We start from the raw sequence: 17,002 nt of genomic DNA, 5'->3' as shown, positions 1-17,002 counted from the left end.
GTAATGAAAATAAGAAGCTATTGATAATTGAAAGATTCATTTTTGCCTAATTAAAATGCATCTTATTATTTCCAGGGCTACTCGACTGATTTTACACATACAGGCTATAACGGTTGTACGATGCATGCTATGTCAAGTCTGTCAAAAACTGTGTTTGTTTTGCTTAAAATACTAGAGATGAATTCTGGGAAGTGTAGGATCCAGTGCCTTTGGAGCTTGACCGGTATTAATGACTGAAATGCCTCTTCTTGTCCAGATGCCCCTTAAATGTTGACCTTCCTTGTTTTTGTTTTACCTGCCTCATGTGAGTCCCCCCAATTAAGTGCACGTTGCTTAACTGCAAAGGCAACCGATCATCATCCTCATAATGTTTTTTACATTTTCAGTCAAGATCTCAAGCTGGCTTGTTTGGCTCGGGTTTGTCTTCAGCCCACAGCGTTCAGGACACAGGCGTCTGAGGGGAAACTGCAGGACTTGATCCTGCAGTTTCCTGCTGGTGAGACAAACCCAAACAGGCCATTGGATCTGTGTTTACATCCAACTTTTGTTTTTTTTTGGCAGGCAGCTGTCACAGTGTGGGCACTGAACAGTCCTTGTGCCTAATTTGAGAATGCATTTTTTATTAGCATCCTGAGCAGTGGTATTTTGTTCCATTTTTCTTGGCATAGGATTTTGCGTTCTATAAACCTGCAGATGTAGAAATGATCACATCTACAACGCAGTTGGAACCAGTTTTCTTTTCTTTTTCTGAAGTTAACTTTTTTGCAGAAACACACTTTTCCTTGGGAATATAATTGTATAATTCAGTTCACTTTCTTCCGCTGCTTTGGGAATCTTTAGTGTCTCACATGGAGATTACATTTGAAAGTGCACCATCTCTCAGGTTGTGCACGACCACCTAGTATTTGCTATGTGGCGTAGTATAATACATAAACGGGGAATTACAGTTGCTCAGGTGAATTCTCCTTCAAATAATGGAGGAGAAAAAATAAAGTAAAAATATACCCAGGTTGCAAATATAGCAATGAATCCCGCATGCATCCATGCATCCCTTTCGCGGGCTCATACGCGCGTGAACGGTGAAGGGAACTCTGACTTGTCGAGGGAAGTAAGATGCAGCAGATAAGCTACATCATTGAGCCATCCTAAAAATGGAAACGCGAGAGAGGAAGAGAGTGCAGAGAACCACGGGACACAAAAGACACACAGTTGAGGGAAGTAGGCTGCTGCGTGTCAATCAAAAAGCTGAGAAACAAGGAGCGGAGGAGTCTTAGAGCTGTGATGCAGGGAGGTGTTGCGAGAGGAGAGAAAAGAGACACAAGAATGAAAAGCTTTGTGAAAGTCTGCCATGGAAACGGCGACGGCACGCACGCACACACACAGACGCACGCACGCACATATACAGACACACACAAAAGCAGAACCAGTCCAGAGCTATTAATGTTATATAGCATCACAACAACAGTAAATTAATCACAGAGTCCCTCTTACAACAGAAACTGTTGTTTCGAGTGCCGGACAGACGGTTGCAAACTCCAGGGAGAGGAAGTGTTTATAGAGTGACCAGTTGGTGTGCTAATTCACATTCAGGTTGTCAAATCTTTCTTCTCTTACTTTCCTTATAAAACAAACATTGATATCCTAATTATGAATGCTGTCTAAAATGTCGTTGCCTGTATTTAACAATAAATAACCGTGTACAGTCACGCTCAGGCCACTTCTGCGACTGTGTCGGCTGTGTGTGTGTGTGTGTGTGTGTGTGTGTGCTACATTTTGTCGATTGCGCCAAAGGCCGAGTTCGAGTAGAGATGCGGTTTTCAAAGCTTCCCGGCGATGTCGGCGCCCCTCGTCTCCGTTCTCAGCGGTGTAGTCGGCAGATTCTCAGCCAGGTGGTGAAGCGTTATAATTACTCCCAGCTTGCGTTGTCGTGGGTGGTGAAGAATCTAACCGCAAAAGCTGATCCGCTCCCACACCCCACTGCGATACTTCACACGGCACAGTCCAAGAGGGATTGTTTGTCATGCCTCCTAACCGTATAGCCTGTAGATAAGAAGTGGACGTCTCCCATTGGTTTGTGGACTGACGTTTTGAAGCGAGAGGGTGGAGCTAAATATTACATTACATGTCATTTAGCTGATGTTTTTATCCAAAGCGACTTACAATCATGTTAAATTCATACACCGTAGACACAGCTACAGGGAACAACTCAGGGTTAAGTGTCTTGCTCAAAGACACATCGACTAGGGCGGGGATTGAACCACCAACCACCTGATTGAAACCACTGACCCACAGTCGCCCAGAATATTGATACATGCCTCCTAACCATATAGCCTGTAGATAAGAAGTGGACGTCTCCCATTGGTTTGTGGACTGACGTTTTGAAGTGAGAGGGTGGAGCTAAATACAACCGAATGCTGAAAAAAGGCCTTTTTATGTGACCTAAAAGGTTAATTAATTCACTTTCATGAACTGAAAGCCCTCTCTGAAAGGGTTAAAGGTGTCCCCAGACTGGACTACGCTCCGCTAGCACAAACATCGTGCCGTATTGAAGAAGACTTAAAACCATGATTGAGACCATAAACTCACGTTTACAATGTTTAAGAGAGAAGTTGAGTCATTTTCTCATAGACTTCTATACAACCGGACTTCTTTTTGCAACCAGAGGAGTCGCCCCCTGATGGCCATTAAAGAGAATGTTGAGGGCACTTCTGCTTTACTTTTCTGAACCGGAGGTTGCTGCCTGCTCCTAAAGACATTTCGATGTTGCTGTTGGTCGCTTGTGCTTGTGGTTAAGGAAAAGTTCGATAAGGGCACACGCTTGATTACTGAAAACCAAATCTGGCGACTGATCCTGGGCTTTTTTTACCTCATTCCATCCATTGCTGAATGTTAGCTTGCAAGGTTAACGCAGCACGTCCCTCTGAGCGGTGCATGTTGGCCTGGAACCGAAAACATGATGTTGGTCCCTATAGCTAGTTCATGACAACTGTACGGGGGGTGCATTTTTATATAAATGTACCCATTTACATGATATGAAGGCTGAAAGGCATAACTGAGGCCCTGAGCAACAAGTGGATGCTGCCCCAGGTGGCCGCTGTCCGTCTACTTTGCTGCGTCACCCTACCCTACGTAAGATCCGCCTCTTTGCCCGTTTCTGGATTAGCCGGGGACTTAAGTCTGTGTCGTCGCTGCCAAGATGGCGACGACAGCCGATAACACTTCAGTCTTTTGTCCACAGCTTTTTCTCAGCTGCACACAACTAATAATATATAGAGGAAGGAGAAACACTGTAACAGTTTACTTGAGTTTGAAATTGACTAAAGCATCACCTTTGACACAGGGAGGGTAAACAGTGATAAACAGCAATAGTGCATTTATTTTGTGAGCATTAGTGATGATTGACATGGAAGATATGGTTCAAACTGTTCCAAAATGCAAAAGAAAAACAATTTAATCTAATGTCTATTAAAAGTGATAATGCGTCAAGTTCAGAAGCTGCTACCTGAGGTTCAAAGGCTTATCTTCATTTATGTTTATGTAATGTCGGAGAGGAGAGGAGACTTGGTCTACTACAGCAACACTCTAGGCGTACACAGCGTTCCTGGCCCACTTCCCATGCGGCTTGACAAGTCCAAAGAGTGGACAGGTGGTGTGGGGATGGTGCTGGAATGGTATTATGAGATGATGCCCGGTGGCCATGTGGCACCGCCCGCTCTGACTATGGAACGAGAGAAGAGTCTACGTGGCCACAGTAACCACAGCCATGACTCACCGGCACTGCCACTTCCTGCCAAAGTGGATCAGAATGAGTGGGGCTTTGGGTCAGGGCGAGGCCAGAACATTTGATGACAAGTTTCATGGCTGGAGACAGCGTTTCAGTGCAGCGCGAGGCTCCCAGCTGGCAGCCGAGCGGAGATCAGACCAATCTATTCGGTTGTAACCCAAAGAATGAGACGGATCCAATCATAACAGCGAAGAAACAGAAGTAGCAAGAGATTGCATTTCTCTAAGCCAAAACGACTCCGGGAGACGGAAGTGAAACTGTATCATTTGAAGCTAAATGAATTGCAGCATCTTTGAAATGTAAAGTGAATCGACTTGTTGACATCACTTGACTTGAAAATGAGAGTGCGCGTGTGTGTGTGTGTGTGCGTGTGTGTTTGTGTTTATTGCATGCATGTAATCCTAGAACGCAACTTTCCGAAGGATGAAGACAGACTGCAGCTGTCATGCAAAACAGCGCAAGCCGGGTAAAGCAACCGATCCACGACTAATTGGAAATGCAATGACAATCATTTGACAATAACAAGTCAAACCGACAGACTTCTTAGTCGGATCTAATTTTGTGCTCGTAAAACAAACAAGTTAAAAATAGACGCTCGCAACACGGCCAAGCAAAACCTTCTATGAAAGCAAAAAAAAGGGTTAGTTGTAATCCTGTGGATTAATGGATTTGACAAGGGCATGTGCCTAGTGTAAGTAATAGAGGCCAGATTACATGTAGATAAGGCTGTGGCAGGGTGATCTGCGGGGGCTCAGGGGCTCAACCTTCTCACCAAACTAAATATATGTGTCAACTAAATTCCCAGTGTCGAGGAAGTAGCGATATCCCACCTGTCCTGGAGGTGGGCTTCGATTCCGATGGGCACAATTTCCAGTAAAAACCTGTGTCCTTTTAATTCAGAGGTTTATTTGTCACACCAGCGCTGATCACACTCGTAAAGCGACGAGATTAACCGCAGCGGTCAAACTCGCGGCAAAAGTTGAGCGGCTTTTCGCCACGGAAATCACAAAGAGCGACATATTGACAGATGGGAGAGCTGAAAATCTTCTTCTTCTTTTTTTTTTTTTCTCCCTACATGCAAACCCAAGAGACATCGGGGACGAGGACAACTCAGTGGTCCCCTCATTCAGTCCGTTCACACAGCGAGTGACGAGTGAAGGTTTAGCCCTGGGTAAATCTGGCCCAGATTAGAGAGGTCTGTCAACTCTTCCTCAAATGAAGCACCGGGTAATCATATTAAGCATCATATGGGCTTCCAGTATTCACAGTGACATAATGCTAAGCTGGTACAATAGTGGCATGTGCCAGAGGCCTATGCAAAAGCAGTACACACACACACACACACACACACACACACACGCACACACACTTCCTTCCCTTGTCAAAGTTTGGACGGAGCGCGAGCAAAAGAGCAGCTTCCCATGCCAACAGTGGCTGTAATTGAGGGATATGAGTTCAAGGAAGGGGAAACAAACTCACCGTTGCGAGCTCATCAAACTTTCCAAACAGCTCATTGAGCAGTTTCACCAGTTCCTGGGCCGTGCACTGGGAGGCCAGACTGGTGAAACCCACTATGTCTGCAAACAGGATGCTGTGGCGGAGAGAGAAAGAAAAGCTTTTCAGTCAAAGCAGGTTATTTATAGCAACATGTATGAAGGAGGAGACAGAAAGAAAGAAGGAAAAAAAAAAGAAAAGATTATTGGGTGTCTGATCAGATTAGCTCTCAGGTTTTTGTAAATGGCATCGAGGAAGCCTGAGCTCCAAGTCAATTTCAACATTCTCTTTTGATATTTTTTTTCTTCTACAGGAAGCTAATCAAACATTCAAATTAATGACCTGCAGCAGCAAAAAGAAAGACAAAAAAAAAAGAGAGAGAGAGCAGGAGGGAGCGTGCTTCGTTCTCTAACTGGCAAGCGCATTCAAGCGGAGCGACTCAAAATAGAAGCAAGAGCATTCTCATGGGGATCAAGGTGGAGACATGTCCTGTGAGGAGCCGGGGAACCGCCATTCTGGGATATGTTGCAACCATCAAGGCGCTGTCACCTTTTCACAGGTGCTACAGGTGCACTGAGAGTGCTTAGAGAGTTTAAAAATTGAACTGAACCTTTTTTAAAGATGTGTTCAAATATAATAAAAATAATTAAAACGTATGTGAAATCAGCACGTCCGTTTTGACTTGTGTACTGATTTAGTCAGAATCGCAATTAAAACCAAAAAAAGAAAGAAAACGTTACGAATAATTGACTTCTCTGCTGTGACGGCACCTCCCACATTAATGCTCTCCAGGTGGCACGGATCTTCGGTTTGCGACTGTCGGTGCTGTAATGCAATTGGTCCAGTATCTGTGTAGGCGGGCACTAAAATAGTTATTGATATCACTGCAGTTCCAAGAGCCACACAAGCAGTTAACTGGCTAGGGTGGGGGCTAATGTTGTTCACCGCCTCTTTTAGCCGTTAGTCCCATCTGTGATTCGAGGGCTCCGTCTGTTGCTCAGTGACTCTGCATGTTAGTTACTCCGGCGTCCTCATTGGAATCACGAGGTTTATCTGTTGCTGGTTATTTGCCGTCACCACAACGGGACGATGGAAGCAACGGAGAGAGAGCAATGGCAGCTAACGCTGGCTAGAGTGTGTGAAAAGTGCTGCTGATGGAGTAACATGAACCAAGACTAACGTCTAGTGCAGGGGTGTTCAGTCCATATTCAGCGAGGTCTAGTTAGAGACAACGCAAAGGGCCGGAACATCTCAATAATAATGATTTAGTGCCATATGTATTGAAGTAGCCAACGTCGTCTCAGCGTCCGCATGTAGTCAACAACTGTCAAATCAAGTAAAGAAAGTTCAGTTGAATAAAATATCGCAACAATATTTTTTTGTCAGATTTCAAATTGAATTGAATTAATTGTAAATGATACACACGCTCTTAATAAATAAATGTGCTTCTCTCATTTCAAGTGAAATATGTAATAAAATACATAAAAGAAAGCTTTTGAAAATAAATGTCAATCACTTAATTTTAGAAAGAATTGTCCCGCAGCTTTAAACTCATTTGTATTCAGGTGTGATGGGATGTCATCACAGCTGAATCATTTGTTATGTGGCACTTTCAATAATCGCCACAGTCTCTGAAACTATGAGACACTCTGGTTTGGACCGCTGAACCAGTGACGTAAAGACTGAAAGAGCTAAAGTATAATTCTCATTTATCTATCAGTCATACGTGCAGGTCTCGGCGTCTGGGTCCGGACTCAGCCTATTAGTGGGAACCAGTGCTTATGTGGTATATAAGAAGTCAACGTAGTCACCGGGACGTCAACCATTGGACTGCCATTTCGAGGCCTCGAGTTTGACAGTTTGTCCGTCGCCATCTTGGCTTTTTGTTACCACGAGTAACAGGAGAGGGTGGACCTAAGCACAACCACATTGTCAGACCACCAAGAACATCACAAATAACTTTCACAAACTCATAACACTGTGAAAGGGTTGAAGTTGAAACACTAAAACACGGACGACTCCCAGAACGGACAACTCTGTGGTAGCCACCTGTCAATCACAAGGTAGCCACGCCCCGAGGCATGCGTCTATTAGGCTTTATTGTCTATTATTTCCACAATTTACTAAACGAACGTCATGCTGCATTAAACAAGACTTGAAACTAGCGATTGAGACCATAAACGCACGTTGACAATGTTGACTCAGGGAGTAAATCAAGTGAGAAGTGCTGCCTTTTTTTCATAGACTTCTATACAATCAGACTCCTTTTTGCAACCAGAGGAGTCGCCCCCTGCTGGCCATTAGAGAGAATACAGGCTTAAGGCACTCCAGCATTGGTTTCACTTCTCAGACCCCGGAGGTTGCTGCCTGGTAATCGTTAGCAAGTGAGGCTAACCCTCTTTCAAAAGACAGAAAATTGGGCACGACAGTTGCATTTGAGATCATATTCCCTCACACAAGAGATGTTAAACATCAGGTTGACTTTAAACATTGCTTTCTAACGGGTTGGTAGTTTTTTCTTTTTCTGTGCCGCTACTGATTTGCGCTGATTGTCTTACTCATCATGTTTCATTGTAACTTGACGACAGGCTCTGGAGGAAAGGTCACTTTCCTAAAGGGATTAGTCATCATACTCTGACTGTCCTGTCCAACATGTGACGGCCGACGCTCGCCTGCATGTGGGCTGGTGTTTCCACGGTGTGACAGAGGCCGGGATCTCTTAACGGGGAGCTGCGAAATGTCACTCGTGTCGCATCGCGGCTGTCACTGTAACGAGGGGAAATAGATTACCCTCTTGTGAGTTGTTTTGATGAGCAACCATCTGTGGCCGACGGGATATTTGAGACGTTCAACGCTGTGCCAGTGTAAACACTTGAATTCACTGAAACTCTGCAAAGAACGGAGCCGACACTGTGGTGGGTTTCGTCTCCGCGGAAGAAACGTGTGCACGAATGCAGCCGAGGCATCTTCAGTGAATTACCCAGAAATAAAGCAAAGAGCTGGACGAACACCAAATTGATTTTGATGCCCAGTTATTTAATCCCTCAAGCTAACACGACAATATTTGTTTTCATGCCTGTTTCCGGATCCCGAAACCATTTCTCGTCTTAAAAGTTGAACTGCCGATTTATAATTTGCACCCGGATGTCTCCAGCCTTCTGTCACTCTCTACAAAGACCTGGAAATAGTCAAATCAGACAAGCCGAATCGTAAAAAGAATCTTCATTTCGCAGTCCCAAACCTGAGGGACTCGTTCAAAAGCCAGCTGGTAATCCAGCCGTCTTCGGGCGAAGGGAACTATTTATTTTTGGCAGTTGCGGGAAGAGAGGAAGGCGATCGTCAGTCATTTCTGTTTGTCTTCAAGTAGACTGAACTATGCTAATCATTTCAGAGCTGTTGCTTTTAAAAATAGCACGGCAGTACTACATCGCTCTCATGTGATCACATTACACAGGCACGCCCATCTTTAGGATGACCCCGAGCGCGCGTGTGGCTTGTGACCACATGTCTCCGCTCATGTTGGTCCATGATATCCGCGTGGCTACTCGACATGGGGGGGGGGGGGGGGCAAGCAGACTGTGGCAAGCCTTAAAATTCAAGTGCTCCTTCGCGAGACCGTATTGTGTGAACTGCCTCTCCACTTGCTTTATTGCTTTCAAGTACGCGTCCATCGAAAAGGCCAAAAGAAACACCAGAAAAATGTCTTGAGCCTAATACTGGACTGATAGCTGATGAATGAGCTGCATACATAATTGCAGCTCAGCTAGAGGCTCCAACTTATTTCCTTCAGTAAGTAATTCGGTTGGATTTAGCCCGAAATTTTCATACAGGCAAACTAAGATTTGGGGTATTTTTATGGAAAGAAGTTTAAGGAAGTATGACTTTCCAACCTGTAGTTTAGTTCATTTGATCTGGACCGAGGGTAAAAAAAAAAAGACTATTTGTTGCATGTTAGTTCTGGTGCAGTTCACATGGATGGATGGATGGATGGATGGATGGATGGATGGATGGATGGATGGATGGATGGATGGATGGATGGATGGATGGATGGATGGATGGATGGATGGATGGATGGATGGATGGATGGATGGATGGATGGATGGATGGATGGATGGATGGATGGATGGATGGATGGATGGATGGATGGATGGATGGATGGATGGATGGATGGATGGATGGATGGATGGATGGATGGATGGATGGATGGATGGATGGATGGATGGTTTCTTTATTCATCCCTAGGGGGAAATCTGTTTGTAGCTGCGGCAAGCATGTTTACATAATATACATATTATATATACAATAAAACATATACAGTAAAATAAAATAGCAGAGCAGGACATATTTAATTTAAGATTTAAATATTTAGTGTATATAAGTGGTATAAAGTATAGAAAGTGAAGCGGTGCAAGGGTTATTGATGTTGATTAAATTTGAGGAGGATCTGGCCAGAGGTGATTTGTTAATGGTCTATTAATGACCTATTAATCTGGGAAAATACCCGAGCGGACATGCTTATACACATGGCTGTAAATACAGATCCATAAGATCGTTGCTTCAAACAGATTTTGCGATCAAGAGATGGACATATTTGTAATTTAGCTTTTTTAAATGGTGCTCAAAAACACACACGTGCATTCGCGAGCTTTCAAACCTCAAACTGAAAGCAGGTTTGGGGTCGGTTCCCACCAGGAGGGTTTGGATTGGCAGCGTTCACACCAGCCAGAGTAAACCGTACCAACCGAGCCAACGGACCTCAGTGAGTTTGAACCGAACCCCCGAAACGGCTTCGCTGTGAAAGCGCCGCGACGCTCCTCCGTGTGGCACGAAGCATAGCCGGGTCATGACGCGCTGCAGGGACAATCCCTTTGAGGGCACGGTGCCTTCCTGTGACCCCAACGTGAACTTCTCTGCACTCGGTTATTTTTGGCCCGTGTTTACCTCATTTTAACCACACGCCTACTATTGTCTCTACTTTAATGTGACGCATGCACGGCACATGGGGCCTGCGTTCCGCCCAACGTTGAGGTCAGAGGGCTTTCCAAAGCGACCCCTTGTCTCTCTCATCTTTTCCTGGTTGTCTGTAGCTGTAATAAAGGGGGGGGGGAGTATAGAATTTTGGTCAAAAGAAATCTGAAAAATTATAAATAAGCCACGGATAGTATGTTAGTAACTGCATGTTCAAATGTTTCTGATTAAATACCTTCCCAACATGAGGAACTTGTCTGACTCAGCACATCATGCAGGTACATAAATCCCATATAAGCTTACTTGGTAATAAGGAGCCGTATCCACGTGTGGGAGGACAAGCGGAATAAATCATAAAGATAAATATGAATGTGGGGAGTGTGCTGAGCATTCAGTTAATAACGCAAACAACACACTTATTTTCAACTCCACAGCATTTTGATATATATATATATATATATCTGCATAATTTAAACTGTATTTAAACAGCCACGTGTAAAATGTACACATGTGAATTTGAAGTGTTTCCAGAGAGGTTTGGCATGGACTTTAGAGATGCATTAGAAAAAGATGCCAGTGAGTAATCTCACAGCTCGAAGGCACTCTCGGTTTTATGAGTTGGACCACTGAGAAGCGCAGGGATCGCAGACAGGGAGCTCCCGTATCTGATTTTGAATGTCCTCCGGCAAAAACCTTCAAAACAAACGCCGCAGCACTCTTGGCAGCGGCTAAGAGGCCGTCCAACCCTCCCGTACCTACTGTAAGCGTACCATATTCTCAAAGTCAAAACCTCATCCCCAACTCAGCTGTCTGTCTCTGTCATCTCTACCATCCACAGCGAGCCACAGCACAACAATTCAAATGATTAAGCCACGTAATACTCGATGATTCTTCCATGCGGTGACGACAGCTCGTCTAATAATATTGTCTAATTCGACCTCCCTCGCACCCTCATCCATTGTTTCCTCTCCAATGGCACATATTCGCGGGGAAAGTTATTCCCTCAATTATCTCCTGTTCCCCTTCCCCCGTGGGGGGCATTACTGTTGCTATTTTGGCAGACGCAGTTTCAATTTAATCAGCCAACTCAAGGGTTAACTCTGGATGGGCCCCTCTGGAGCTGCAGTGTGTGGGCCGTGTATGTGCTGACATCGGGCCAATAACGGGGCCGATGCAGACGGGTGTGCAGCATGCTTACAACACATTTAAAAAAAATAAGTACAACTTCTTTGTGATGGTGTGAGTGAGCAACATTACATTTATTTTGTAAAGGGAATGCCTTCATTGGGGGGAGAGGGGGGGTATATTTATGTGTGTGAGGGTGGAATGACATGTTAGCAATAGACACGGTGGCAATCAATGCTTGTGAATTACAAAACGAAGAGCGTTGAAGGTGCGTGTTGTATTGGATTGTATAAGAGATGGTAAGACTCAAAGCTCTTTGATTAAAAAGAGCGATATTACAAGGCGCATGCTCATAATCCATCGCTATTTTCACATTATTCATCATATACTTAAGAAAGAAAATGCAATTTATAAGACGTGACTTGACAAGCTAGGAAACAATTCAGAATGAATTATTGTAAATAAATGTCTTCCCGTATGGTAATCACTGTTTTAACATGTCTGTTTCATCACAACAGTTACTATACTACAACCGTCAACAATAATGAAAGTGTATATGTCAACATGGGCCTATAATATCCCACATATCGTGTTGAGCAAACTTCACGTTTGTTACTTGTCGTATTGTCTTTATTTCGTGAGTGATTACTACAATATCCCTGTGGCTGGGTTTTAATCTGATCAAATACTGCAGTCTCAGAGCATAATGAAGAAAACCAAGAGTACATTGTGCACCACACTGTTTACTTTCTAATTACAGTCCACCCAAATCACATAAATCAAGTCCGCATCCAGTCTAGATCGCTCTCGAAGGGGAGGCGCTATCTGAAGGAGTTCTGGGCACAGAAGCAATCAGCAGAGCTCCACCGAGATGTGTCCATATTTAACCACCGCGCGCGCACACACGCCGTTATGCAACCAGAATTTAGTCTCCATTGCATTTAATCCCCGGTAGCAACATAATCCTGGGGCTAAGCAAAGTCTTCTCCTCAAGCCTCCCTGCTGCTCCGAGAGCACACGGGATAGGAGGAGGAGGAGGAGGAGACGAGAAAGAGGAAACAAAGGGAGTGTTAGAGCGCGATGAAGGAGATCTTCGGAGAGAGGTGATGGGAAAGGAGGACAAAAAATGGGGTCGAAAGGTCAATCGCAGGGGTCGGGAGGTAAATGCACGTCTTCACTGCAGATTTGCAATGGCGGATGTAAATAAGGGAATTTACTGTTCTAGATAGTTTATTTATTGCAACTTCTGCTCCACTCCATCCTTCTGAGTGGTGTCGCAACTTTGCAGATAAAGATTTTACATAAAAAAACACATCAAATCCTTTGATTCAAGATGATTCGTTTTGTTCGGTTAAACTATAAACATTTGTGTTGATAAAGTAGTTACATTAGTTTCTACTCGAAAAGCTACTTTATTGCTAATGTATTGTAGCATAAATAATAATAATAATAAAAAGAAGAAGGAGAGTAATAAGAATGATAATAGTAACGATACCCCAGTAAAGACAAACAATCGTCTTCATCTGATCACTCTGTATTTGTTGGCATGTAAACATAGTCAGCGTACAGCTGGAAATATTTTATAATTTCAATAATAATGTGAGAAAATATACTTTTAAGTTGGCAGATTTTTTTTATTCAAACAGGAGTAAAGAATAAGAGTATTTACGATGTGGTTATTTCATATATAACACTGTTTCTTAAAGGACAGAGAAAAATGGTCCCGAAAGGCGCTCCTGAACATTCTTACTGCCATTGCCACAATGATAATCGATGACCGATCATTATTATTATATCGATGTCTTAACTATCATCTTGGATCGGTAAGACAGACATTTTGAAGAGATATGCGTTTGATCAAATCACAACATCGTTTCATGCGTGGTTGAAAACATATCGAGGTCCACCAACAGAGAACACGCGACCTTTCACATTCGATTCAATGTTATATATAGTTATCGGACGGTAGCTCCCATGTGGCTCAACGGAGTACTGCAGGTACACGTGTGACAGGGTTTCGGCCATATCGCCTGGCTCTACGTAGAGGATCCGAATACTGCCCCCCTTCCCCTGCAGATTGTATATTAGACCGCGATAAACGAAACGAAGACATGAAATGTGCTCAAACGCTGAAGGGCCAGTCCACTCACAAATGTCGGACTCAATTGGTAAACAGCTGGCGCGTTCAACGTAAAAAATGGCTTGCAGTCAGGAAAAGGTGCTGTTTTCTGAAAGAAAAGGAGTCCCTGTAACTTCTCAAAGAGAGACACTGGATAAGTGCCAGAGGAATCTCCTCCTCACTAAGCATTGCTTAATCTAACTCAGAAAGCCTTGTTTCCCCCGTGGGCTGCCAAGATGTGATGGCCCACAAGTTGGCATATGCCCCACTGGCATATTAGCCATAGCGCTGCCAACATATGACCATATTTGGTTTCGCTCCTTGTTGCCCATGACTCATTTCCCTAACAAAATTGCCCCCCGTATTAAACAAATGGAAGGCCTCTTTAGAGACTGTGTTACGGGGGCTGATAATAAACGAGTGAGTCGGGGGCACACCGTTGGAGAATTAAATATTTCAGTTTTGCAGCCTTTGGCCGTGTTGATGTTTCAGGACACTGTTGGGTCGGATCACACCACTTTGCGTAGCCCTCGGTGTCATTTCCAAACGACATGTTTGGTCAAGTTATTCAGTTCCTTTTTTTTTCTCTTTCTAAGCATGCACCATAATGCATTGGGACATTGTTTATTCCATCATTTCAGCTGGAAAGTCTCCCATGTGGAGAATATAGCATCTCCAAATGGTTAAAAGTGCTTAACCATAGTTGGTTAATTGAATCCAAGAGGGATTTAATTACCACCGAGTTTGGTCTGCGGCTGGGTTCTGTCGACGTGAGGATCCTACCTGACATTGTCGTGGCGCTGGATGTAGATTTTATGAAAGATCCTTTCTGGGGGCTTCAGGAAATCCTCTTTCATCTCCATAGCTACGTTCCTGGGCAACAGACTCATTAGCAGGCGCTCCTGCGCGAGCGTGCATGCGTGTGTGTGTGTGTGTGTGTGTGTGTGTGTGTGTGTGTGTGTGTGTGTGTGTGTGTGTGTGTGTGTGTGAACAAAAAAGGGAGGGAGAGAGCAGATAAAGTAAGCTCAAATATACATTTATACAGTCAAACACAGCAAAGTTATCATAGGACAAAGTGTTAGAAGCGATAAGAAATGTGCCAGACAAAAAGGTATGAAATCTAGCCGAAATGAATAATGTGTCGAAGTGACTCACGGCACAGGAGAGGGAGGTGGTGGTGGAGGTGGTGGTGGTGGTGGGGGTAAAACAAACGCACATCTAATTTTACCCATAGTTTCAGCAATGCACAGGTGCCTGTACCTGTTTCTCGTTCTCGTCCTCCATGCGGAGTCTCTCTTCGATGCAGTTGCGAGCCTGCAGGAAGGCCTTCCTCTGGGCTCGCTCCGTCAGGATGCGCACAAACAGCCCTGACAGGTTGACACTGGTGAACAGCACCGTGTTGGCAACCAACTGCAAAGGGAAGAAGATTTTTTTTTTTTTTTTTTTATTTATTCAAAAAGGAACAGAAAAACACACCGTTTCAAATGATTTCGTACGGTTGTTAAAGACACGTGAGCGGTATTAGGAACTCGTTAAGAGATGTGTGTCGCTTTGCTGCTTAAGAGGGATTTGATTGGTATTCTGTTTGCGAGTTGGTCTGTGTGTGTTGATACATTCATAATTTTGAGGTCCTATAACTGTGGATTAGGAACTTCAAAGGGGCCTTTGAGAGGTTTAAGTATTAAATCGGTCCCCTCAAGTCCTCATAAGCATGTTTATGCTTTTCCGTGGCTTCAGTAGCGTGTGTATCTTTTTTGATATTTGTTGTTGTTTGTTAATATTATTATTATTATATATTTTTAAAGTTTTCTTTTGTGATTAATTACGTTTCAGTGTCTTTCTTTTCCTATCCAATGTGTGCGTGTAGGTTTTATTTACACAGATAAACAAAGTTGTGTTGAATAGAATAAAGTCACAATGCTCCATCCCTTAAGTAACTATTGTTGCACACACACACACACACACACACACACACACACACACACACACACACACACACACATACACTGTATGTGGCATCCTCCTATACGAGAGAAGGGTGAGAGGGTTTTGGAGCGGGGAACATTAAAGCGTCTGAGAGCCCATGCTCTGCTTCATCCATCACAGCAGATGCGCAGCAGCATGACCGCTTCAACCTTGTCCGGGACACTGAGAAAAGAGAGTTGTTGTTTTCTTTTCTTTTCTTTTCTTTCTACTTGACTCGGGTCAGCCGGCTACGACTTTGTATCCAAACCAAACAGGATCTCAGTGGTTATATATTCATAAGATTAAAGACACTCATTCTCTCCATGTCTTCGGCCATTCATCATGAGGGTTTTCCACAGCATAGTTTTACCTCAAAAAAAAAACTATAAAAAACTTTCTTTTTTTTTACTTTACACTTCACTTAAATATATATAAATATATATTAAAAGTTTCACGGGATATATACTCTCACATTTCACAAACTTCCCTTCGCCACAGACAGGCTCGTTTCCCAGTCCAATGAATAATGGATGGCGTGTTTGGCAGCAGCAGTCTGTCTTTGTGCTCGGCAGCAGCGCTGGCAAACGGCAACATGTTCAAACGCTGCTCAAGTTACTTCACAGCCTCCAGGAAGTAAATGTGGACGTCTGAAATTAGTGGCGTCGAACACTCCTCTGGCTCTCCGCGCTGGTAAAGCCCAGTTGTTGCCCTCAGATAGCAATAACTGACCATAATGTGCTGTAAACTCACTCCTACATCGATGTCACCCATTCGCGGTTTTACACAGCGAGGAAACAGTTTAATTTGGCGTTGATTATGTAAAAATAAGGATTTTCAATATGTACATCGGTAGCATTCTGTTGTGCCATAGGGCTTTTATTAAATAAGGCCGGCTATTATTGCTGTGCTTAATGTGAATGGTCGACGGTATAAAACAAACTCTGGCACTGGTGACATTGTTTATAGCATTATTGATAGTTATGTTGTGTGAATGTGCTCTGGATTTAATATAACGGTTGTTCAGTGTCCAATCCAAACCTTTTCTATAGACATGCAAGGTTGTAAACCAATGCCGTGTGACATATGTATTACTCCCAACTCTCTGTTGCGCCAGCACAACGAGGCACTAAAAAGAATAAGAGCAGACAGCTGAAGAGTATAGGGCACGAGCAATATCCTATTTTTTTCCCCCATTCATATCCCACCCTTGCTCCATGTTTCGTAAGATCTTTTGGGTGAACTGAGCCACAGGCTGAGTGCCCAGGACCGATAGGTGGGTGGCCGACGCAGGCCCAGGGCCGCGCGAGGTCACAGCTCATCTCTAGGCTTAATGGATTAGCCATCTCTGGTAGTGCAGCTAGCGGTGTCCTTCACATGGCAATGCAGGTAGCTCACACAGAACCCTACATGCAGGTGGAAACACTCTCCTCCGCCTATAACGCTTGTCATCGTGCGAGGGCGCGATGAACCGATCACGTCTCAATTTCGCTTCCCACCAAGCGCACAATCTTTGTGTCATATTGCTCGCGCGGAGGAGGCAGACGTTT

The 17,002-nt window shown here is 44.0% G+C and overlaps 1 protein-coding gene across 1 annotated transcript in view; it reads right to left on the bottom strand.

Moving 5' to 3' along the window:
* The window catches only part of LOC117746280 (adenylate cyclase type 1-like), a 36,778-nt gene that overhangs the window by 18,239 nt on the left and 1,537 nt on the right, over positions 1-17,002 (bottom strand). The window contains exons 2-4 of the mRNA XM_034555322.1: positions 14,751-14,900; positions 14,274-14,392; positions 5,264-5,375 (exon numbers count right to left, since the gene is read on the bottom strand). Coding sequence (XP_034411213.1) covers positions 5,264-5,375; positions 14,274-14,392; positions 14,751-14,900 — 381 coding nt within the window. The remainder of the gene's footprint in view (positions 1-5,263; positions 5,376-14,273; positions 14,393-14,750; positions 14,901-17,002) is intronic.

This window comes from Cyclopterus lumpus, chromosome 17, assembly GCF_009769545.1.
Source record: "Cyclopterus lumpus isolate fCycLum1 chromosome 17, fCycLum1.pri, whole genome shotgun sequence".
NCBI classification, from domain to species: Eukaryota; Metazoa; Chordata; class Actinopteri; order Perciformes; family Cyclopteridae; genus Cyclopterus; species Cyclopterus lumpus.
This window is presented reverse-complemented; position numbering and strand designations above follow the sequence as displayed.